The following is a 25,907-nucleotide window of genomic DNA, read 5'->3' as shown; positions in this document are numbered from 1 at the left end:
GTGATTGGTGTCTCCTGGGGAGAGGCTAGGGATGCAGCTAAACATACTACAATACACAGATCAGCCCCCAACAATGAAGAATTATTCTTCCCCATGTGTCAATAACACTTTCAGCAACTCTCACTTAAAATAAAGCCATTGTCTTAGTGGTTCACAAATCAACCCTGAAGGCAATTCTAAAAGGACTGTTCCACGACAGCACTTTCTGGGGAAGTAGATGCCCCGAGACACCTGCCTGATGAAGAAGTCCACCTAATTGAAAGGGGGTAAAGGTCAGTGGAAGTGGTATTTATCACAGTCTTAAAGTCTGGGATAGTCTGGAAGTCCTTTTCATCAGTAGGGAGGAAAGGGAATTCCTGGTGGAAGGAAAGGCATGTGCAAAGGCCCAGAGGTAGAAAGAGTAAGGCATGGATCAGGCTATGAGCATCTTTGCTCATCATCTTCCTATTTTGGGAACTGCCCTTCCCCATGTGGAAGGGCTGTCAATCACACCCCTTTCACAATGAGAGAGAGCACGTGACCCAGGCTGGCCAATCGGAGAATGCTGCCTATTTCACCCTGATTTTTTTTAAAGAATGTGAATGGGACTGTGCTGGGCCACAGTGCTCCCTGGGAGTCTGACTGAGACAAAAAGGAAAGAAGTATCTTCTCTTTTGTCTGGCACCAACACCTGTGAAGATGATATAAACCCAAAGCTATGGAAGCCGTGTGAAGAAATCCCATTGAGAATGAAGTCAACTCAGAGAAACACCAAGCTAAGAAATGATGAGGGCATGAGATTGTGTCCTTACAGCACTGCTTGAACTCCCAGATCCATCCATACCTGAAGCCAATCCCCAAGACTCTTCAGTTACCCACACCCATAAAATTCCCTTATTTGCTTATGTCGCTCTAAAATGCACTTCTACCCCCTGCAACCAAAACACCAACATAATCTAGGACTCATGAATAAATGAGTTTGCTGAGTGTTTGGGAAGACTCAGAGGAAGACATACAATGGATACGTTACAGGGTGGTTAACTACACACACTGTCAAGAAGAGACACATGCAAATAAATACCATGCTACCCGAGAGAACATGACCCAACAACTGAAGAGAGGAACAAAATATCCAGGAGCTGGCTGACAGGCCAGAAAATAAAATGTGCATGGTGGCAAGAAATGCCAGCAAGCATGTTATGTGGCAGCCTGGATGGGGGGGGGGGGGCGAGTTGGGGGAAGAATGGATACATGTACATGTATGGCTGAGGCCCTTCGCCGTTCACCCGAAACTATCACAACATTGCTCATCAGCTATACCCCAATACAAAATAAAAGCTTTTTTTTTTTTTTTTTTTGAAGAAATGCCAGTGAGCTACGGAGGTTCTTATCCCTGGCAGCCCCTCCCTCGCCCCCCGCTGCCCACACATGGAGGTCCCTCCCCACGCGCCACGGGAATGACGTCAAACACACACCAGCCACAGGAGGTAGAGGGCAAGGATGACTTGCAGAGGGGCTGACCAGATCATGTTAATGTACGTGGCCAGGTCCATGAACCTCTGGGCGTCCACGGACATGAGGTTGACAATCTCCCCGACCGTGGAGGTCTTTCTGGCCGCATTGGTGATCACCAGGGCCTGCGGGACAAAGAAGAGGGAAAGAGGGTGGGTGTGGCAGGGGACAGCCAGGGCCCCCATCCAGGCCCACGTGGAGGAAAGGAGACAGCGCACCAGCGGAGAGGTTGCTGCTTTCTCCTCCCCGGGTGGCTTATCTGCCTTCCCAGCCCGTGTGTCTCGTCACAAAGGCCCCTCTCTTATCGACAGCACCCACTGCCTCCCCCCAACCTGAGCTCTTCAGTACAGAAGGGACCTCAGAGGTTGCCTAAACCCAGGCTTCATGCACTTGAGTATGTACATGTACACACACACACCCCAGGGAGTCTGTTATGACGCAATTTCTGACTCAGTAAGCCTGGAGGGGGACTATCCATTGCTAACAAGCCCCCAGGAGATGCTGACACTGCTGGTCCCACTTCACCCTGAAGGACCAAGGTCTCAGCCAGGGTTTCTCATTCGTGACTCTACTGACACCTGAGGTCAGATGGTTCTCTGGGGGGCTGTCCTGAGCAATGCAGGTCGTTTAGCAACATCCCTGCTCTCCACCCACTAGATACACGCCCACCCTCCCTCACCCCCACCCCCAGTTATGACACCCAGACACTGCCAACATGTCCTGGAGGGATAAACCCACCCTGGCTCCTGATGGTTTCATGCTGTCAGCTGGGGAGTTTTACAAATACTGATGCCAGGCCCCCCAAACTCCTGACAGAGATTCTGACTTGATTTGGGTGCAGCCCGGTCCTTGGAAGTTTCTGAAGCTCTCTGGGTGAGTCTAACATGCAGCCAACGATCAAATCCATCTTTCCCTACCAGTTGCCGAAGAGTCTCTTCCTAACCTGTGGGGCCCAGAGGCTAAGAAATGAAGGGACCAAGGAGGTAATTCAGTTCCCTTAAGGCTGTCCGTGCTGAGGGTCTCTCACCCAGGGAAGGTACCATCTTCTTGGTTCAGATGGAGAGTCAGAACATGCTCACACACAGAATATTAACAGTAGGCGAGGATTTGAACCTGGATTGTCCCAAACCAAGAAATGCAATTACCCGCAGCAGACTGGGCAGGGGGGCTCCTGGGTGACCTTCCCCCCCACCCCAGACAAGCCTCTGGGAGTAGCTCTGCTAAGCTGTCAAGCCTGACGGTCACCCCCTGCTAACCCACAGCCATTCAGGCCACCTTCATGCCATTGCTCTGCAAGCTGGGCCTGAGAGGCGACCCAGCCAAGCCCCCCGAGGGTTCCGTGGGGGACCGCCCCCCACCTTCCGGTACACGGCCCCAATGACAGCCGTCTTGATGCGCATGCCGCTGACGAAGCAGATGTGGAAGTACTGATGCAGCACCAGGGTCTGCAGGCAGGCGCTGACGAACAGCAGCGCCGTGTAGAAGTAACCCTGCCAGTCCGGGGCCTTCTTGTCGTTCACGAAGTTGATGAGCAACCTGCGGGGCAGCGAGGACAGAACCCGCCATGAGAGACCTTACAACACATGTCCACGCAGTGGGTAAGCCCTCTGGTGTCAGCAGGTGACGCTCTCCCGAGCCAGCCGGGTGAGTCGGGCACTCTCGCTTTGGTTTCACAAATGGGAAGCCCAACCCACACGGGCCTGCCCGTGCAGGGGTGACCGTTCCACCTCATCACCCAAAAGGGACCCAGAAGGGAGCACAGGGCAGAAGGAAGAAGGGAAAGAGAACAAACGTGTGGCCCCAAAGAGAGAGAGAGAAGCAGAGATGGAGGGAGGGAGGGAGGTAAACCTCCCTTCCTATTTCAGCTAGCTCTCTGAAATAGGAGAAAGCTCTCTAGCTTTCTTACAATCTGAAACTTCCCTTGAAGGAAAGTTAAGGTGGCTCAAAATAGCCTGGAGTTAAAATTCTCCTCCGGGTCCACCCCTCATTCTATGCAAAACAAAGAACTCTCACACCCCCCATTCTATGCAAAACAAAGAACTCTCACACCCGAAGGAAAAAATGCACAGTAAGGTTGATTAATTCCTTGTCCCAGCAAGAGATAACTAATCCAAACAACCTTGGAGAACAGGCCCCTTAAGACACTAGATCTCCACATACATGCCTACATAGCCTTACTCTTTCCTTGGGTTGGTGCAGCAGCTCCCTAGTCTGACTGCTGCCCCTTCTCGCCTCATCAAAGGTGATCTGTTCTTGTAAAGTGCCGGTCTCCTTCTTTTCCTGAACCTCTCCTTCTCTAACTCCCTTACCCTGCATCCCTGCTGTTGACTTCCCAAGATAAGCCTCCGTCTTCTCCTTTCTGGCTTCAGGGGAGCCTGGTAGGTTTCTGTTTCTTATAACCATCGTGGTTTAACAGGACTTTACGATGGCTTATTAAAGCAAAGCATCAGGCAAAGCGGGTGAGGACGTGGAGACTTGGCTCTGAGCCCAGGGAACCCTGAGCATGTGACCCCAAGGGAGGGTGAGGGGTGTCGCAAGTGGAAGGTCAAGGACGCAAAGGACTGCCCGGCTGAGGATGGGGGATGGGGGGGGCGGCTTACTTTAAGATCTCCGGGCCGGCAAACATCATCAGGTCGTGCACAGCCTTGAACAAGAAGCTCATGAGGAAGTAGGGCCCGAAGGTCTTGTATAACACCTTGAACAGGGACGGGTCCCGCTCCTTCTGGGGGGACTTGACAATCAGAGCCTCGGCCTCCTCGTTCACATCCACCTTGGAGCTCCCTTTGGGCTTGGCGGGGTCCTTGGAGGAGTACACGATCTTCACCGGCTGCCTGGAACACAAGGAGTGAGGAGCGGCTCTGGGGTCTGCCAGACCCTCAGCCCACCAGCGGGGAGGAGGCCGAAGAAGCCCACCCCCAGGGAAGCCTGGCCCCCCCGGGGAAAACCAGTCACTGCAGAGAAGCAACTGAGCATGGTGGTGACGACCACAGACTCAGGGCCCCGGCCAGCTGTGTGACTGTAGGCAAGTGTCTTAACCTCTCTAGCTCTTAGTTTCCTCATCTGTACAATGTGGAAAAGTAGGACCTGCTTCCCGGAGCTTTTGTGAAAATTAAATGACTTACTTGTGAAGGGCACAGAAGAGTGCCAGTCTCAAAGTAACCTACAGAACCTATGCAATCTCTATCAGAATCCAAGCTCTTTGTACAAATAGTCAAGCTAATCCTGAAATTCATATGGAAACTCCAGGGATCAAAAAGAGTCAAAACAATATTAAACAAGAAAAGCAGAGTTGGAGGATTTACATTTTCCAATTTCAAAACTTAGTTCAGTTCAGTTGCTCAGTTATGTCTGACTCTTTGCGACCCCATGGACTGCAGCACGCCAGGCCTCCCTGTCCATCACCAACTCCCAGAGTTTAAGCTTCGGTAAAAACTTACTATGGGACAACCATTATCAAGACAGGCATGTTGCTGCTGTTTAGTCGCTAAGTTACGTCTGACTGTTTTGTGACCCCAAGGACTGTAGCCCACCAGGCTCCTCTATCCATCAGATTTCCCAGGCAAGAATATTGGAGTGGGTTGCCATTTCCTTCTCAGGGGATCTTCCCAACCCAGGGCTCAAACCCACATCTCCTGCATTGCAAGTGGATTCTTTACCATCTGAGCCTCCAGGGAAACCCCAGAGATAGGCATGAGGATGGGCATAAACAGAAATCAATGCAACCCAATTCAAAATCCAGAAATAAACCCAATTGATTTTTGACAAAGTTGTGAAGACCATTCAATGGGAAAGGAATAGTTTTTTCAACAAATGGTGTTGAAAAACTAGACAGCTACAGGCAAAGCAATGAAGTTGGACCCTTACTTCACACCGTATACAAAAATTAATTCAAAATGGATGAAAGACTTAACATAAAACTAAAACCGTAAAATTCTTAGAGGGCAACAAGGGGGCAAAATCTTTATGACCTTGGACTTAGCAATGGATACTTAAATACAACGCCAAAAGGACAAGCAGCAAGAGAAAAAATAAATTGAACTTCATCAAAACCAAAAACTTTTGTGCTTCAAAAGACACTACCAAGAAAGTGAGAAGACAACCCATGAAATGGGAGGAAACATTTGCCAGTCAAAAATCTGATAAAGGACTTGTATTGATAAACAGAGGAAATAAAAGAACTCTTACAAGCCAGTAAGAAAAAAGACAACCCCATTTTAAAAGGTGCAAAGAAGACATGTGAATGGCATAGGCACATGAAATGTTGCTTAACTTCTTTGCATCATCAGGGAAATGCAAACCAACACCAGGAAGAAATACTGCTTCACACCCACTAGGATGGCTATCATCAAAAAGTCAGATAACAAGGTTCCAGGGATGTTGAGAAATCGGAACTCTCATACACACCCCTGTGAAGTCCCCTCCCACTCAGAATAGGATATTGGAGAAATGACTTCACAACTTTGTCAAAAAATGGAGAGAGAGTTGTCACCTGCAACATTAGGTTGCAGAAAACATCATGGCTTCTGTCCTGCCCTCCCGTGAATCACTCACTCTGAGCAAAGCCAACCGCGAGGTCGTGAGGACACTCAACCAGCCTTCAGGAGAGGCCCCCATGGTGAGACCCTGCCAACAGCCAGCACAGTCACGCCCACCATGTGCAACATGGAAGGAGATCTGTGCCCCCAGCCAAGCCTTCCGATGACTACAGCCATGCCAGACCCTGAGCCAGAACCACCGAGCCAGACCCATCCCGGATCCCTGACCCAGAGACACGGTGTGAGACAGTAAATGTTCATTGTTTTGGGGTGACCTGTTATGTAGCAATAGGTTCAGTTTCCCTCTCCCACAAAATGCAGTCAAAGCGACACCCTCAAATGGCCAAACGTGAGCTCCAGCCTTGAAATATGCACACAAACTTCCTCCCCACACAATCGTAAGATTCACAATTTACAGAATTTGTCCACAGCAGGAGCTCACTGAACAGCGCTTGATCACAGGGGACTGTTGCCTCTTCCATCCAAGCCACATCTAACAATCTGGACCTGCTGAAACGCCCTCCTGGAGACCACAGCCTCCCGATCTGCTTTGGTTCCCTCCCCCATCCCTACTCCAAACCACGGGCACTGGTCTGTACATGCATGCATGCATGCTAAGAAACTTCAGTCGTGTCTGACTCTTTGCGACCCTGTGGACCTCAGCCCGCCAGGATCCACTGTCCATGGGGATTCTCCAAGCAAGAACACTGGAGTGGGTTGCCAACCCCTCCTCCAGTGGACCTTTCTGACCCAGGGATTAAACCTGCGTCTCTTATATCTCCTGCATTGGAAGGCAAGTTCTTTACCACTGGCACCAGTTGGGAAGTGGTAAGAGACCCGGGCACTGGTCTGGGCTCTGTCAAATCCGGATCCTTCCCTTCGATGCTCCCACCCCAAGAAAGGACCAGAAACATGGGAATCATCCCTGATCCCCTTTCCTCCATGCTCCCAGGTCCAATCCGGTGTGTGTCATGTACGCCCCACTCCTGGGATGTGTGTGCAGTCATCCATCCACACTATCCATCACCATGGCCTCTGACCCACACAAGTGACCATCGCCGGGGCCCCCTCCCCGTTCCCCCATTTCCTTCCACCCTTGTTCCCTGACAACCAAGCCCCTGCATGGCAGTCAATGGGATCCTCCTAAAGCGCTTCACTCCCCAACCTCGGCTCCACTGTTGGCCTCCCCTGGGTCAAGTTGTAGGATTGCCTGTGGCTGCTGTGACCAGTGAATACAAACAAGTGGTTTGAAACAACACGAACCTCACGTCTCCTAGCTGCAGAGGTCAGAAGTCTAAGCTGGCCCTCAGGCTCCAGGGGAGACTCTGTTCCCGCCTTTCCCAGCGTCTAGAAGACACCTACACACCTGGGCACGGGGTGCCTGCCTCCTCGTCCCAGCCAGCAGCTCAGCACTTTCCCTCTGACTTCCTGTCTCCTCCTTATAAGGACCTTCATGATGATTACACCAGGCCAGGGGGAGAGCCCCGCCATCAGGCCTATTTCAGAATCCTGAACTTAATCACATGTGCAAAGAGACTCTGCCAGTTCTGCAGGTGGCACAGTGGTAAGGAAGCTGCCTGCCAATGCAGGAGACACCAGAGACTCAGGTTTGATCCCTGGAAGATCCCCTGGAGAAGGGAATGACAACCTGCTCCAGTATTCTTGCCTGAGAAATCCCATGGACAGAGGAGTCCTGCGGGCTACAGACCATAGGGTCACACAGAGTTGGACATGGCTGGGCACGCTTTGCCATGTAACATATACACAGGTTCTGGAGATCAGGATGTGGATATTTTTTTTTTTTTTGGTGGGGGGGACACTCTACCAACCACAGAGGATTATTGCTACTTCTCTGGTTGTCAGGGAAAGCTCTTTCCCTGCTCATGTCACTGACATGCCCTGAAGCTGGGATCCTGGCGGGGATTTTTAGTATGATTTCATTCTGCACACACATGCCTTCTTGGAAAGGAGGACACGGTAGGGCAGGGGGACAGGAAGTGGCTCAGTTCGCCCACACCCCCCATTCATTCTCTGCACCACGTCCTCAGCTGGGCCCTGCCACCGACACAGGATCGTTTCCGGTGGGCCAGGAGACGGGCGGCCAAAGGGCCTGGGAGAAGGTCTCGGACGGGCAGAGAGGACGAAGGCTCAGGCCTGGGTGGAAGGAGCAGAGCAGTGGGAGGGACCAGCTACAGCGAGTCAGGAGAGAAAAAAGCATCCAGTGAAGGAGAGGCTTCCAAGGGAAGCAGGCGCTCTTGGAGGGAGGAAGAAAGCTGGGCATCTGGATGGTCTGGCCAGGAATGGAAGGAAAGTTGGAGACGGAAGGTCTGAGTCAGGAGAAAACTGCCCAGGACAGGGGAACAGGAAGGGTGGGGAAGCTGGAAGAAAAAGGAACTTGCCCATCGATCTCTCCTCCATGAACACCCGGCTTGGGGCTGAGCCAGGGGGAGAGCCCCGCCATCAAGCAGCCCTGTGAGAGAAACTGATCAGTTTGTGTGAGCGGGGTATATCATGGAGGATTCCTGGAGGGGGTGACATCAAAGCTGAGACCTGCAGGATGAGGCAGCGAGTCCACTGGGGGAGAGAAAGGGCGCTCTAGGCAGGGGGAACCGGATCAGCATGGCCTGAGACTGAGGGATTTTGAAAGAGGTGAGGCAGCCGTTCCAAGAACCTCAAGGAACCAGAGCAGACTGGGCAGGGAGTGAACCAACCAGAGGACCATGAGGGGCTCCCACACGCTGTGCTTGTCATTTGTTTGAAAAAAATCTCTAACGTTGTGGCCAAAGGCAAAAATCTCAAACTGAAAAAGGTCATAGATCAATCAATTTTATGGATGTACTCTGAGCATGGTCTTTGATCCGTAATATCCAGTGTAACACAGAAGGGCAGAGAATGAATTTAACACCCTTAACGCACATTTTCATCCTCCTCAGAGCTGTAGGGATGACGGTTTCGGAAACCACAGATGGGCGTGGCAACTGCCTCCCCACCCCCCGACTAAGTATGGCCGGGTAGGATTTTAACTGTGTCCCATACAAACGACTCAAGATCATTCTCCCCCTCTCTGTTGTTGTTGTTGGAGAGTGATTTTGTTTCTCAAAAACAGGCTGTCAAGGGGGTTTCTCAGCCTCTGACTTGACAATGACGGGACCAGAGTCCAGGCTCTCTCTGACATCCAGCAGGAGTCCCCAGTCCTCGTACTGGTCGGTGGCCTGTTAGGAACTGGGCCGCACAGCAGGAGGTGAGGGGCAGATGAGCACGTGAAGTTGTCATCCCTATTTACAGCTGCTCTCCCCCTCTTGTATTACCACATTATCACAATGTAACATTAACAGAAGTAAAGTTAGGGCTTCCCAGATGGCTCAGTGGTAAAGAATCCACCCGCCAATGCAAGAGACACAGGAGAGGCAGGTTTGATCCCTGGGTCAGGAAGATCCCCTGGAGAAGGAAATGGCTACCCACTCCAGTATTCTTGGAAAATCCCATGGACAGAGGAGCCTGGCGAGCTACAGTCTATAGGGTCACCAAGAGTCAAAATGACCTACCGACTGAGCATGCACCCAATAAATGTAATGTTTCTGATTCATCATGAAACCATCCCCTACCTCCTGCTTCAAGGAAAAATTGTCTTCCATGAAACCGGTCCCTTGTGCCAAAAAGGCTGGGTATCACTGACATACTGGACCAATTCCTCCAGGCACCCACGTAGGTGAAGAGCCTGCCCTGTTGTTGTTCAGCCGCCCAGTCATGTCTGACGCTTTGCGACCTCATGGACAGCAGCAGGCCAGGCCTCCCTGTCCCTCACCATCTCCCGAAGTTTGCCCAAGTTCATGTTCATTGCAGAGTCTGCCTAAAATCACCCAAATCTATGGACTTGTTTGTTTTTGCCATGCTGTGCGGCTTGCGGGATCTTAGTTTCCTGACAAGGGATCAAACTCACATCCCCTGCAGAGGAAGCACAGAGTCTTAACCATTGGACCATCAGGGAAATATCCCAAATCACCCAAATCTCGACTCTAACACCATCTTCAGCATAAATTCATTGCTGTTATTGTTGTTCAGTCGTTAAGCTGTGTCTGACACTTTGTGACCCCATGGACTGCAGCATGTCAGTCCATCCTAAAGAAAATGAACTCTGAGTATTCATTGGAAGGACTGATGCTGAAGCTGAAGCTCCAATACTTTGGCCACCTGATGCAAAGAGCTGACTCATTGGAAAAGACCCTGATGCTGGGAAAGACTGAGATAAATCCATACATAGCATGTTTTTTTTTTGCAAGATGAAATACACCTCGATTCTTTTAGAAATGCAGTCAGCATACAAATTAAGTTTTGTTCAGAACTGTGCCAAGTATGAATCGCCACTTCGCAAAGCCCTGTCCGTGAGGGTGACGATGGTTCTGGTCTCCAGAACCACCAGACCCAGTCGGTCAGGACTTGCAGCTGCCACAGAGAAGGTTCTGTTTATGAGCACACAGCAATTTCCCGCTCTCTGTTCTAGCGCGTGCCTGAGCATTTACACAGACACACGTGGCGATTCATTACACATCACTCACCTTTAACGCTTAGCAAGAACATTTTGTTGATTTTTAAACTAAGACACATGGTTGGGTTATTTTTATGGATTTCCTTACATTTAAGGAGGTGTTATACTAATATCTATAGTTAATATCTTTAATAATAACGTCTTTCTTATTAAAGGGGGCAAAGGATCCGAAAGGGTGGGAACCATAGCTTAACACCTGCATTTTGGAGCATTTTCTTTGTTTTTTGTTTATTATTTGCTGTTTGCATTCCTTTATGAAATAGAAACAATTAAGTTAAAATAGTCACCCCTTCTTTAAACACTACTGCTTTCTTATGAGTATAACTGATATAAGATCAGGGCTTCCCTGGTGGTTCAGACGGTAAAAACAACTGCCTGCAAAGCAAGTGCAGACATTTCAAGTGTACAACCTGATGGACATATTTATACATCTGTCAGACCATCAGGGAAATCAAGACAATGAACACGCCCATCACCCCCACAGGGCGCTCCTCTCTCTGGAATTTCTCCCTCCCCTCTGACCACCTCCTCCTACTTCAGGCCACCACTGATCTGATTTCTGTCACTACTGACTTGCTCTCATGTTTCTTAACTTGTACATAAAAGGAATCACCTAGTAGGTACCGCTGCCTGGCTTTGTTCACTCAGTCTAATTATTTAGAGATTTTTCACGTTGCTGAGTGTATCAATAGTTCATTCTGTTGCATTGCTCAGAAGTGCTCCCTTGCATGGCTACACCAAGATTTGCACACCTATTCACTTGTTAACTGGAGAAGAAAATGGCAACCCATTCCAATATTCTCGCCTGGAGAATTCCATGGACAGAGGAACCTGGCAGGGTGCAGTCCATGAGGTCGCAAAGAGTCGGACACGACTGAGCGACTATCACTTACTCACTTGTTAACAGCTGTCTGGGTCCCTCCCAGCTTTGACCACCACACACAAAGCTGCTGCATACATCTCTGCACAAGTTCACGAACACACGTCTTCAGTTCTCTCAAGTATACACCTGGGAGTAGAATGCTGGGTGGTATTGTAACTGTGTAACTCCCGTGGCTGATACATGTCAATGTGAGACAGAAACCACAATACTGTAAAGTAATTAGCTTCTAATTAAAATAAATTAATAAATTAAAAAAAAATTTTTTTGATGTGGACCATTTTTAAACTCCTTCTTGAATTTGTTACAACATTGCTTCTGTTTTGTGTTTTGGTATTTTGGCCACGGGGCATGTGGGATCCCAGCTCCTGGACCAGGGATCAAACCTGGACCCCATTCCTGCACTGGAAGGTGAAGTCTTAACCAGTGGACCACCAGGGAAGTCCCTAACTTAAAAAAAAAAAAAAAAAAACTGCCAGTCTTTTTCAGAGCTGCCAAATCATTTTATAGTCGTTTCAACAGGAACCACAGGCCTTAATCTATGGGAGGCCGTTAAGTTGAGAAATTTCCACTTTTTTTGTTACACTCAAGAGCATCTGATGAAAATCAATGAACCACTGGATTTTAAAACCCCCCCCAAAAAATAAATAAAATAAAACCCAAAGGTTAGGGGAGTGGGGGAAGCAGCTCGGACCTGGCCCTGAGAAGAGGCACTCAGGGGTGAGGAGAGGAGGCAGAGGCCTGGGTCCAAGAAGCCAAGGCGACCCCCTCCTGCCCAGGCCTTGGTCCCCTGCTCCCCAGGAGCCCCGGGGCGCCCACCAGACCTTCCTCACCCCCACCCACACCTGCGGGGGTCATGGGTGCCGGCTATGGTTCACACCTCCAGGAGTAGAGCCAGAGACCCATTGCCCTCGATTCTCACCCCATGATCCACCGTCCCCAGAGCACCCCAACTGGCTGTTACAAAACAGAACTCCCGGGGGCTTCCCTGGTGGTCCAGTGGCTAAGCCTCCACACTTCCCATGCAAGGGCCCCAGGTTCGATTCCTGATCAGTCAACTAGATCCCACAATGTGCCGCAACTAAGAGTCTGCATGCCGCAATTAAAGATCTCACATGCCACAACGGAGACCCGGAGGATGTGCCACTGCTCTGCATAAAGCCCACCTGTCTTCTCACATCTGGGATCAAACCCTAGCCCAGTACCACAGCCTATGAACTCTTACAAATACTTCTCTTGCTTTTTCTCCTCCCGTTCTCCCCACCTCTCACCACACTTCAGCCACACAAGCCCTGCGCTGCTCCGTCAGCACGCCACCTCACCTCTGCCTCAGGACCTTTGCACTAGCCGTTCCTGCGAACGGAAAGCCCTTTCCCACGTTTGCACTCAGCTCCCTCCCTCCTCTGACACCGAATCTCCACTCAGGGGGCCACCCCTGACCACCCAACCCGTATCGGCTCCGGGTCACTCTGGCCCTCATGGCCCCTCCTTGTTAATCTCATCATCTCACTTCACACTCTCTCCAGTTTCTCGCAGGATGTGTTAGACTCCTTAAGCCCTGGATCCCATGCAAAATCTGAGTTGCACCAGACAAGGAGCCTGTCTCTCCCGTTCCACTCTCTGAGCCCCCAGGGCCTAAACCAGGCTCAGCACACCAGCAGTCATCAACTCTATCTGCTGAACGAAACAGCCAAGGGCCAGGCCGGTGATGGAGCTTCACGCTGCAAGGCCGGTCCTCCTCCTAGGAAGTCTCCTTGCTGACCTCTCCCACAGCTGCGGTAACCGGCTCACGGGCAGAGCCCCAGAGGACAGCCAGGTGGACACCCCCTGCCACCCGGCATGGGAAAAAGCCTGAGGACACACCTTCTCTCCAGGAAGGAGGCTGCAGGCCAGGCCGAAGGGAACCAGAAACCCCATCTCTGCCTGAGACCCTCCAACTGGGTCACAGACACAGTACCCGGCCAGAGTCACATGTGCACAGAGCACCTCCTCACCAGGGAAGCCACAGAGGCTCAGCTCAACCCACCTCCCAGGAGACAACGTCTCCTCTGTTCATGGCCACTGCAGACAGTCACAAGGTCCTCTGCTGACGCCCTAGTGGCCGGCAGCATCAATGTCCCACGTTCCCCACCTACAGCCTGAAACCAGATTGAAGACCTGGAGCTTGGGCGTTCCCGCAAAGGGTGAGGAATTGCAGGGCCGGGGTTTCTCTCCTGGGAGGCCCGCTGCTCTGCAGGGCTGGGCACCAGGCCTGGGGCTTCCCAGGGGGGCACAAGTAGTAAACAATGCAGGAGATGCCAACGACGTGGGTTTGATCCCGGGGTAGGGAAGATCCCTTAGAGGAGGGCATGGCAACCCGCCCTGGTATTCTTGCCTAGAGAATCTTATGGACAAAGGAGCCTGGCAGGCTACAATCCATAGGGCTGCAAAGAATCGGACACAAATGAAGCGACTTAGCACACATGCACACACACCAGGCTGGGCCCTCGTCAGCCAGCTCTCCAAGGTGGGCACCATCCCATAATGACTACAGGAGGACTGACACCATCCCCTGCCATCAGAGTCCCTCGCGAGTTCTCGTCTGGCTTCTCTGATCGCAGGATGAGTCTTAGTCAATGTCATACCCTGGTTTAACTGGCAGCTGTTTTCCTTTTTCACTGGTGCATCACACAGGTGATAATGTCATAATGATGCATCGCACAGGTGATGACGTCTTATATTTGAAGGAATAAGACATAATACATGCTGGGGAGGCCCTCGCCTGACTCCCAAAATAACCTGATGACAGAGCTTGGGGTTGGCATACAGCTCGCATGGGGGGAGGGTGTGAAATCCAAGACAGAGAGTGAGCAGTGATGTAAACCACAGACTCAGTGTGGTCTTACAGGCTGTTACCGACGTGCCCCTCCGGTGGGGGTACCCTGACGGCGGGTGGGGGAGGGGTGTGTGCAACTCTGCAGCTTCTGCTTAGACCCGCTGTGAACCTAGAAGTGCTCCAAAAAATAAAAGTCTGTTGAAAAAAAAAAATCCAGTACAGCCCAAATCTCCCTCGATTGGGGCTTCTTAGGCAGAACACCTCAAGAAGCAGTTGATTTGGCGTGTTGAACTGAAGCATTTAAAACAGTAAGAATGCTCAGGATGCCAGCTGCTCAGAGGGAAGGGGAGGAAACGAGACAATTCTGGGAGGACAGGGTCACCGAGGGTCGCAGCAAACAGAATCTGCAGACTTGACATCTTTCTCTTTTCTTTTCTATCCGAATTGCCTGAGCTACATGGCGGACTCCACTCCACTTGCGGATGAGCAAACCGTGGTTCTGAGACAGGAAGCAGGCCACGGAGGGCTGTGAGGCTTAAGGGACAGCACTGCGACCATCCCGGGCCACGGCGGAGGGACAGGGCTACCAGCTCAACCTAGTGAGCGTCCGGCATGCCTGCGGCCGGATGCCTGGCACTTACTTTCTGGACTTGGCACATTCCTTCTTCCAGTTCTTTACCAAGACCGGCACGACTTGTTCGGACATGTCCTCCTTATTCAGGGACCAGAGGTCGGTGCTCTCCAAGGGCTGGCGGTAGCCCTGGACCATCATCCTGTGGCCAAAACACAAGAGGCGATGAGAGTCAGCCCTCCCCGCTACTGTGGCCCACACAACCACAGGCAGCCGTGATCAGGGAACTCTCAGGGTGAATGGACATGTGGGCACATGGCATCATTACTGCTAATTCCCTTAGACCCCCCAGGAAAAACGGCCTCATTTTTAGACAAACATACAACGATTATTTAGGAGGAAAGTAGCAGGATGTTTCTAATTTACTTTCCAAAAAAATGTTTAAGGCTAATATCACAGAGCATTAACCATCATTATATTTGGTGATGAGTTTAAGGTTTATTAGCCTAGCCTTCCTGCTTTGAATACTTTCATTATAAAAGGGAAATTTAGTATTTTAACTTGTTATTTTGAAAGATTTCAAATTCAGAGAGAAACCAGAGGAACTGTACAAAGAATTCCTGTTGATCCTTCACCAAGCTCATGACTGTTAACATTTCACACGTGCTTAATCTGTCTCTGACTCTAGATACACATGTATGCAAACACATACAAGGCAGACCTCGGAGATACTATAGGTCTGGTTTCAGACCACCGCAATAAAAGTGATTATCACAGTAAATCGAGTCACAAGAATTGTTTTGGTTTCCCATACTACAGTTATACTTACGCTAGCATTATGTCTAAAAAGGAACATACAGAGCTTAACCTAAAAATGCTGTATTGTTCGGGGTTTTGTACATAGCAGAGCAGCTGCCTCGCAGCGATCTATTGAAAGTCAGCCCTCGACACAAGGGCTGTAAAAGGAAAACGAATTTTCTTAAAAAAGAAATATTTAAAAAAAAAATTTTTTTTAATGCTGTATTGCTAAAAAATGCCAAGTTAAGCATCATCTGAGCCTTCAGCAAATCCTAGTAATAATACCAAGGATCACAGATGACCATAATAAATATAATAATAATGAAAACATTTGAAAGATTGAGAGAATTACCAAAATGCGACACAGAGGCACAAAGTGAGCGAATGCTGATGGGAAAAGGGCGCCAAAGGACTAGATTGGCACAGGGTGGCCACCAACCTCCAATTCGGAAAAAACACGGTAGCTGGGAAACGTAATGAAGTATGCCTCTATCTTTTTTCTGAACCATTTCAGAGGAGGCTGCACACACCTTCACACACCTTCACACACCCTACACACCTTCGCCCCTAAATATCAGTGTATATCCTCCTAAGAGAAAGGACACGCTCTGATATCACCAGAAGACTATGACCAAAATCAGAAACATGAGCTTGGCTGGCATGACCAGTGGTCCATGTCCAAACACCATCGACTGTCCCAGAGCTCTTCTTTCACAGCAATTGAAAAACAGTTAATAAAAATACTAAATTAAAAAGTGTAAAAAGTTCATAAAGACAAGGAATAAATGCTTGGGGGAGGAGGAGGGCTTTAAATAATCCCCAGTAAGATGCCGACAATGTGCAGAAAACAACATGCAAACAAAAGGCGGGCGAGAAGGCAGTGTGCTGAGCTGTGGATGTGGCTGTCTCTGCTGCTACTGGTCCATACACATTTCCCTCACCCCTTTTCCCTATGTTATTTATCTCGGGGCGGGGAATGATGCTAATGATAATAATTACACCCAATGCAAAACAAAAACAACCAAATCCGGAGCCGGGAGTCTGCAGCTTCTTGCCCAGGCTGAGCTAGTTATGCATTTATCATGTGACTGTGGGTTCAGGGTCAGAGTCGCCAAGACCCATTCCCAGGGCACACACACTCAGGACACAACCCTGTCAGAAAGGGCGAGGGAGGGAGGGCTGCACATTGGTGGCCCAGCACCCGCCCAAGGTCTGGGGGCCAGGACTTACCCTGTGATCCACCAGAAGGTGATCCTGGAAAGGAAGGAGGCACTGGATTCCGGGCAAGGATTCTATGGAGAGAAAGCACAGGGTGGGGAACCCAGGGGAAAGGATAGGTTAAACTTCTCGTCTATGCCAGCTCCCTGGTCCTCCCAGTGGGCCAATGGTTCATTCATTTCTTAGTTCATTCATTTATTCCACAAATATTTAATGAGCATCTACAAACTGGCAGGCACAGACAAAGTACTAGCATTATCTCATATCTTCACAGAACCTGGTATGACCTCTATTCCTCTTTCTTTCATTCATTCATTCACTCTTTCTACAAGTATCTTCTGAGCACCTACTATACACAAATCTGAACTAACAGACATAACCCTAATCCACGTCAACTGCTAACATTCTCTGCTAGCTATTAACAGTTCTGTTCTAAATGTTTTATGAAAATTATCTCCTTTAATCTTCACAATCACACTAGGAACTAGATAAATGCATCGTCTCCATTCTGTAGTTACGGACGCTGAGGGGCAGAGAGGTGAAAAGCCTTGCCCAGGGTGCCAGAACTGGAAGCAGTGGAGACAGAACATGAGCCCCAAACACTCAGGGTCTGGAGAGAGAAACATTAATCAATCACGTAAACAAATTCAAAACCACAACTGTGACAAGGATTACATCCCGGAGGCAGGTCGGTATGACCAGTGAGGTCACTGGGACCTCACTGGGCTGATCCAGTTGATGGAGGTCAGGGAAGGCATTCAAGCTGGGGTCTGAAGAGTGGGGAGAGGATGACTAAGTGAAGGGGGAGACACAAGATGGTCCCAGCAGAGCGACTGATGTGTGCAGAGGCCCCGAGGTAGAGGGGAACACAGCGGGCTCCAGGAAGCAAGAGGGGGCCTGAGCAGTCTACACTGGAAGATGTGCTCAGTCTACAGTGGAGGTCACGTAAGGGATTTTGGTCTCCATCCCAAGGGCAACAGGAAGTCATCAACAGATTCTAAGTAAGCTTTCAAACAACCTCTTTCCCAGAGCCACAAAGATGAACTCCAGTTCAGGGCCACACAGGCAAGGCCATCAGACAGAGCCTTTGGGATTGCACATGACGCTGATATATTCAAGTCTAAATCTGGGGACACGAGCATTGGCAAAGGTGGGGTCACCAGACTAACGACGAGATCACTAGCCAAGGACATTGCTCTCTATCCCAGACTTTCGCAGAGATAAGCTGCTGGGGAGGGACGTCCCTGGAGGTCCAGTGGTTACGACTTTGCCTTTTAATGTGGGGGTGTGGGTTCCATCCCCGCTCGGGGAGCAAAGATCCCACATGCTTAGTGGCCCAAAATATCAAAACATAAAACAAAAATGATATTGTAACAAATTCAATAAAGATATTTTAAAATCCTAAAAAAAAAAAAAAAAAGACACCAGAGGGACTGATGAGGAGAAGCAGTTGTCCACCCCGGCCGGGGGCACTCGGAAAAAACACTGTATCTGCCCCACTCCCCAGGGGCTCCCATTTAGCTGGTTTGGGGTGGGTCCAGGTACTTGAATTCTTGTTTTTGTTTTCAGCTCCCAGTCTCCTTGGCCAAGTGGCTGGGCAGGAAATGTACAAGATAAGCCCAGAATATCTTGTCACACCCAACAGGACAAGGGCAGGTAAAAGACCTCAGATGCAACCAAAAGTGGCTCTCACAAGTCCAGAAAGGAACACTTTGAGCTGCAACACAGACAGTAAGGCAAAAGGGCTGAGACATGTCACATTTTAAATACACAAGTTCACCTTGATACTGGAAGAGAAGGAAAATCTCTTGGTGTCAGTGATGAAAACATACTACAGAACCAAGTCACTGTTTTGAAAACAGAAGGAAAGAAACAAGCATTTATCTATGACAACACGGGGTGACCAAAGAGATGAGGGGGTGTGTCTTTGCGATAAAATGGTTCAGCTATCAGGTGGAGAAGGAACAATACCAATAAGAGGCTGCACCACTCTGCAAGCACAGTGCATTTCTGGAATACTTGGTGATATTAAGGAATTAGTAAGTTATTAGGCCATATAACGGTACCATTGTTGTACTCCTTAAAATCCTTATCTCTCAGATATTATTGTGGAAAGCTGGAGAAGGGTATACAAGAACAACACCATTTGTTGTAACTTTTTGTGGGTCAAATTATTTCAAAATAAAATTTTAAAAATGTTTAAATCCCTTATCTGTTGCAGATACCTAATGAAATGTTTACATGTGATGCAGGGTAAATAGTCCGTGGCAGGTAAAAATTTAAAATAAATAAATAAAATAGTCCATGGCACTCATTACACCATGCTGTCCACTGTTGTACACAGCTGAAAGTTTCTATCATGAAAATTGTCCCCAATGAGTCAAATATGAAGCCTGAGCTGAGAACCACCAGGCTTCACTAGTATTATCTGTCCCAGAATCACCTGGGGAGCTTCATAAACACAGGTGCCCTGACCTACTAGATCACCCTCTCTGGGGGTGGGACCCTGGCATCAGGGTACCCTTAATCAGATGCAGCTAGTCCACAGACCTACATTCTGAACCAACCAAAAGCCAGATGGCCCTGAGTTTGAATCTCAGCTCTGCACTTTCTACCTGGGCAAGTCCTTTCACCCCAGAGTCTCAGTTTTCACACCTGGGAAATGGGAGTCAGGTGAGTGACACTGCTCAGCCTCCCCCAGGAGACTCCCAGGAGGAATGAGGTCTTTTAGGCCGCAGCATTATTCCCGGAGGAGGTGGTGATATTTGCTTTGCAGGCTTTTTCTTTTTTTCCCCCCCCGGAAGTGGGCGGGTTATCAAAGAGTCACAAATGCACTTCAACTATCACCTAGTTCCTGCCCCTGTAAAAAGCTGGCGGAGAGAGGAAGAGATGCTTGGGACAATGACTCATTTATTTCTTAGGCAAATACTGAGGGCGGACCTGCTTATATGCCAGGAGATGGCTAAATATCATTACATCCAAGGCCAAAGAGTGAGGTCCTCGCCCAGTACCACCTCCAGGACAGTGAGCAAACCAAGATGCAAATAAATATATAAAGATAAATGGTCAGAGCTATGAGGAGAACAGCGGCAACAACAAAACAAGGGGCCTGAAGTAGGGTAGGGGAGGGCGGGTGCCAGGGTAGGAGGCACCCAGAGGTGAAGCAACATGGAGCAAGGTGATTGGAAGGAGGTTTGAATCCCAGCCCTGCCACTTACTGGCTGAGGTGCCTGGGCCATGTTACTTGGTGATGGTGAGATTAAATGAGATAAAGCCTGTGAAGTACTCAGGACAGTTCCTGGCACAGAGTAAAAAGCTCAAGCGATGACATTAGCAGCACTAACATTAATACTAATGGTAACCCCAGTAACAAGTCCACTGTTTCCTGCAGACTCTGACACACCAAACAGATGTTTCATGTCAAGATTGGCAAACTCAGGCCCACAGCCCAGCCGCTTGCAAAACAGGTTTGGACGTGGTGATGCCCATTCATTTCCGTACTGTTCATGTCTGCTTCTGAGCTACAGCTGAGCTGAGTACTTGCGACAGAGACCCTGTAGTCTACAACTGTCTACCATCTGTCTCTTTACAGAAAAAGTTGGCTGACCCCTGCTTACATCAGACCTCATGCCATTCAAGATGGTGATTCTTAAGGAGAGGAACTGGAGCTCAAATGCAGCTTCTTTCGGTCTTGGCATCAACACAGGGTCAGCCCTGCACAAAGATGCCCAGCCGAGGGGGGCAAGTGGGGACTGAAGTTCAGCTGGTGCCTGGACATGGGGGGCAGGGGTGGTGATGAAGGGGGGACTGCATTAGCAGGAAGGACATAGGGCCTTTCTCAAATTCACCCACCCAGGAGGGCCAGACACCTTTTTCTAATTGAAAAAAAAAATTTTTTTTTTTTCTTTTTGGCTGCACCACACAGCATGTGGGATCCTAGTTTCTCAACCAGGGATGGAACCCAGGCTCTCTGCAGTAGAGAGCACAGAGTCTTAAGTATTGAACTGCCAGGGAGGTCTCCCCAGGTGCCTTTTTCTAACCTGCATAGAGACCCCAGTGCAAACTGTCAGGGTGTCAGACTTATACACCCAGGGGCCTCACAAATCCTGCTGTTACTTTGAAATCAGCCAAGCCTGGATGTGGATCAGGAATGAAACAACCTAGGATGGAATGTTGCATCTCTAAGCCTTCCCTCTAAGTTCCTGCCTCCTTTCCCCCAAGTCCTTAGGAGGAAAGCTGTAGGATCTTATTTGGCAAGCTACTTTTTCTGCCCTCATCCTAAAGAAGGGATGCCCTCTCTTCTTGATCTTTTTAGTTCTAGGGCCTGGTTGGAACTAACAGGGCTTGAGTGAGTCTGGGCAAAGCCTCTTTCCACTGAATGGATAAGTCCGACTGGTAAGCTATTGTTACCATTCAGTCACCAAGTCGAGTCCCGACTCTCTGCATCCCCATGAACTGCAGCACGCCAGGTTTCCCGGTCCTTCACTATCTCTCAGAGTTTGCTCAGATTCATGTTTATTGAATCGATGATGCCATCCAACCATCTCATCCTTTGTCACCCCCTTCTTCTCTTGCCCTCAATCTTTCCCAGCATCAGAGTCTTTTCCAATGAGTCAGTTCTTCGCATCAGGTGGCCAAAGTACTGGAGCTTCAGCTTCAGCATCAGTCCTTCCCATGAATATTTAGGACTGATTTCCTTTATGATTGACTGGTTTGACCTCCTTGCTGTCCAAGGGACTCTCAAGAGTCTCCTCCAGCACCACATTTAAAAGGCATCAATTCTCCAGCGCTCAGCCTTCTTTGTGGTCCAACTATCATGTCCATACAAGACTACTGGAAAAACCACAGCTTTGACTAGATAGATCTTATTGCAAAATTCAGGCTCAAATTGAAGAAAGTACAGAAATCCATTAGACCATTCAGATACGCCCTAAATCAGGGATGTATGTCAAATATTCCTCAATAAAACGGCAGTGGGGGAGGGGAGAAGGAAGGAACCTGGTGGCTGCATAACTGAAGATGAATTCAACCCCTTTATACCCAACTGTGCCCAGATGGAGTCCTACTTCAGACCACAAGAAGTGCCGGCCCAATGGCAGAGATTACTCCTCCCTCTGGCTAGTACAAACCCTACCCTGCGAGAACCAACCTTGTCCTTCCCCCCCAACCCCAGATGCAGTTAAGGCTGGGTCAGCAACATGAACATTTGAGTTTCTAAGCTGCACCACCCAGGAGTCTCCTCCAGTTTGTCTCCCCATCCCTCCTCCCTCCCCCTGGATCCAGACACAGACTTTCAGATCACACCGGGCAGACACCGGGTCTCATCACCAGACAAGAAATCACGTAATTTGGGAGCCGGTTTCTGGAAGTCCCCTGATAACAGATAATCAGAGTTCTGAAGTAATCAAGAACTGATCATTAAAGAAGAAAAAAAAAAAGGAGGGCTGCTAGGCCAAGGATCTGAGCAGCACTTCATTCAGCTGAAACCAGGCAGAGCTTTCCGGCCTAATCCACAAAGTGGAGAAGGTGAGGATGTTGGCTTGGGGCTTCTGCGCCTCTGAGACAGAAATGGAGGAAGTCCTGTCCCAGGAGGAAGGAGGCTTAACGACCAATCCCCCGTTCAGTGAAAACGAGATTAACTCAGGCCCTGGCTGAAGGTGGATGAAGAGGAACAAGCTGTTCATACAGAGAGAGCTGTTCTTTGGCATCTTTACCTGGCGGGGGGGGGGGGGGGGGGGGGGAGGTTTAAGCTAATTTGGCACAACAGCCCCAGGCACTGGCTCGGAGAACTGGTCCTCCAGGACCTCCCAGGGGCTGCTCGGAGGACCCTGTCTGGGGCCCTCAGCCCACAGCTCTTTCCATTAGAAACTCTCTGCCCGCCCCCCACCCCCCACCCCCACCTTTTCTGGTTTTGATTTTGCTTTTTAGTTCAGTTTTCTGCCGGGGACTGCAACTCGGCATGCCTAAATGCCCAGCAGTAAGAGATGTGTGGGCAGCAGTGTGGCTCAGACCAGAGGTTCTCAAACCCCGCCTCATCACCAGCATCTGCGGGGCCTGGGGGTTAGTTAAAAACAGCAAGGCTTGGGCTCCACCCAGACCAACTGACTCAGAAGCTATGGGGGGGTGGGACCCAGCAATGATCTGAGTTGTAACAAGCCCTCCAAGTGATGCTGATGCCTGCTCAGGTGTGAAGGGCTCACCCCCCAATCCAGCCCTATGAACTTAGGTGACATATTACACCACCCTGAACCTCAGCGTTCCCATCTGTAAAATGGGGGGAGGCTCACAGTTCCACCTCAGTGCTGGGTTGCTGTGAGGATTAAATAAGTTAATTTTATGAACACAAGGCTGCTATTATTATTATTGATTAGAACCACCCAAATGTCTGACACTAAGAAATCTGGTGATACAGTCTGTAACACTGGTGTTCTTTGTTCGTTCTGCTGCTTCTCAGCTATGCAGATCTCCTCCAGGCTCAGGACCACAATTTCTTCTACTATAGCACACACACACCATGCGTGTTTGCCCATGAACTTGTCTGTTTTCTTTCCACGGCTTTTGAACAGGGTCACTCTTTGGGCCAGCGTTCCTCTCAACCTGCCTGGGCCCCAGTAATGGTTTCCTAGGTACCACCAGCCTCCTGCGCCCTCTTTTCAGCCAGAGGGATCGTCTAAAACACTTCCAACCTGAGTGTGTCAACCCCTTCCAGCTGAGAAACTTTCCCTCAGATTATAATTCCAAGTCCACAAGGTGACACTCAATTCTACCCTTGATCTTTCATGCTCAGCTCCCTGGCCCCCCGACTTAGCCAAGCAGAAAGTCATGCAGTTCCCAAACACCCACAGATTCCATCACACCGCTGGGCCTGTGGACATGCTGCTTCCACCAGCAGGAGAACCTTCCCATCCATCCTCCAGCCTTCAACCTTACTGGCCTGAGGCATCCCCTTCTCTGGATGCCAGCTCTGGGGCCCCAGGCTGACTTCAGGACCGCTGGCTCCTTGCTCCTCCACAGCCCCTAGCACATCCCTGCCTGGGAACCCTCTGTCCATCCCACAGCGCTGGCTTATTGGCCCTCTGCCTCCTCCTCTGTCTCTCCTTTGGGGTGGTCAAGGTCTGTTCATTTCTAGGTGCTCAGAACCCAGCTGAGCCCCTGGCACAACGAATTACCAAATGCTGGAGAAAGGAATTAAAAATGGAATTTTCCATGCTCTCGTTAACAGTCTAAGCCCAGCAGTTGCCTCTGGGCTGCAAGGGGTAGGACTGGCATGAAGGAACAGGAGGGGACTTCCTGGGGTTCCAGGGATATTCTGTCTCGATAGGAATTTGAGTTATCATTTGTCAGAACTCATCAAATGGGTAACTTAAGATTCAGGAATGTCACTATGTAAATTTACTTGAAGGAAGGAAAAGAAAAAAACACCCTAAAATAGAACCATTAAGAGATATTGAGCTCTGGCTAATGATTCACATGGTTAAGTGTGTGGATGAAGGATAACTGATGTTATTTCAAGGTCAGTTTTCAATACCAAAAATCTTAGCCAGCTGGCTTGCTAGACAGATATGTGGTAAAAAGTTTAGCAAAATGTTAACTTGTAGGCAATCTAGCTGGCAGGTAGATGGCAAGTATTCACTGTGTCTTTCAACTTTTCTGCAGGTTTGAAATGCTCCTTGTAAAATATTCCATATTTATGAAACAGGACTAAAAATACCTCTTACACCAAATGAGCTGAGTAATTTTTAAGAATGTGCTAACCTGGTGCTTTTCCACCATGAACCAGCCAGGGATCTTGTGAAAACGAGACCCTGACTCAGCGGGGCTTGGCAGGCCTGAGACTCTCCATTTCAAATGTGCATCTGTGGGGGTGCTGATGATGCCGGTCTGAGGACCCCGCCACTGTGAGAAGTTTTGGGGGGGGTCCACTACCTGCCACATTTGCTCCTGGTGTCCCCAACTGCCAATGGCAACCCTGACCCCGTGCCCTAAGCAGTAGCCTCAGGGTCAGAAGATCAAAGGATCCGAGGCCAGGGACAGGCAGGAGCCCCAGAAAGCCCCCGAGGTCTGGGCCCTGGGCCTGCACGTGAAGGGGAGCAGCCCCGCCGGGAAGCAGGGCCAGGACACGGCTCTGAGTCACGCATCGGGCATGGGGCCAGCGGGAGAGGACGGCGCTCAGTGACTCAGCAGGGGGAGCAGGCCGGCACCGCCAGCCCCACCTGACCCTGGGCTTGGCTGACCACTCTCGCTGAGGACAGGCTACATGTGACGGCTGCTCGGCGGACGGGACAGGGACCAGGGCTGGACAGGCCCCGTCCTCCCGGCTCCACTGTGATGCCAGTCTGGAGAGTGACAAGGGGACAGCAGAGATGACACCTGACATGCCCTCCTCCCAGGTCACAACCGGCCTCGGCTCTGGGGTGGTGGGGGGCAGCTGGCATCAAGCTGAGCCTCAACCCGTTTTCAAGGATGGGACACTAAGGTCCTGAAAAGAGGAGTGACTCGCTCGAAGTCAAATCCAAAAGTCACATAACCTGACCCCCAGGTCTTCATCTCAACTGTGGTCGGCTGATCTGCCTAACAGGATTAAGCTTCCTTGGGGGCCTGAGGAAGACAGTATTTTTCAAAGACAGCCAGGCATCACCTGCCATCTCACATGCTGGTCCTACAGTGAGACCTGGCCACTCCCAGGTCTAGAGCTCACTCTCTCTCGGAATACTCACTCTTATAGACCAGCTGCCAAGCTGCAAGGAAGCCCAGGTGGCTGGGGGAGACCACGTGGGGCCTTCAGCCAGGGGCTGGCGCTAACCACACGACCTGTGAGCTTGGAAGCCTTCCCGCCACTATCTGACTGCGACTGCAGGGGAGACCCTGAGTGAGAACCACACGGCAGAGCCCAGTCAACGCCCAGGCCTGTGAAACGTCCTAACGAAGGACTGTTGCCGTCCTACGCTGCTAAATTCAGGGTGGGTGTGTTGGGCAGTAACAAATAAGCCCTGCAGGGCACTGACCACGTCTTTTCACACACTGCTGTTGTCTCTAGAGCCAAGCACCGTATA

At 50.0% G+C, this 25,907-nt stretch overlaps 1 protein-coding gene across 2 annotated transcripts in view; it reads right to left on the bottom strand.

The window, feature by feature from the left end:
* The window catches only part of ABCC1 (ATP binding cassette subfamily C member 1), a 146,310-nt gene that overhangs the window by 63,581 nt on the left and 56,822 nt on the right, over window positions 1-25,907 (bottom strand). For both annotated transcript variants that reach the window (XM_043914405.1, XM_043914403.1), the window contains exons 6-10: window positions 16,867-16,928; window positions 14,909-15,040; window positions 4,092-4,322; window positions 2,850-3,027; window positions 1,455-1,616 (exon numbers count right to left, since the gene is read on the bottom strand). In XM_043914405.1, the coding sequence (XP_043770340.1) occupies window positions 1,455-1,616; window positions 2,850-3,027; window positions 4,092-4,322; window positions 14,909-15,040; window positions 16,867-16,928 (765 nt within the window). The remainder of the gene's footprint in view (window positions 1-1,454; window positions 1,617-2,849; window positions 3,028-4,091; window positions 4,323-14,908; window positions 15,041-16,866; window positions 16,929-25,907) is intronic.

This window comes from Cervus elaphus, chromosome 10 (assembly GCF_910594005.1).
Source record: "Cervus elaphus chromosome 10, mCerEla1.1, whole genome shotgun sequence".
NCBI classification, from domain to species: domain Eukaryota; kingdom Metazoa; phylum Chordata; class Mammalia; order Artiodactyla; family Cervidae; genus Cervus; species Cervus elaphus.
Note: the sequence above shows the minus strand (reverse complement) of the source record. Positions and strands in the feature narration are given on the sequence as shown.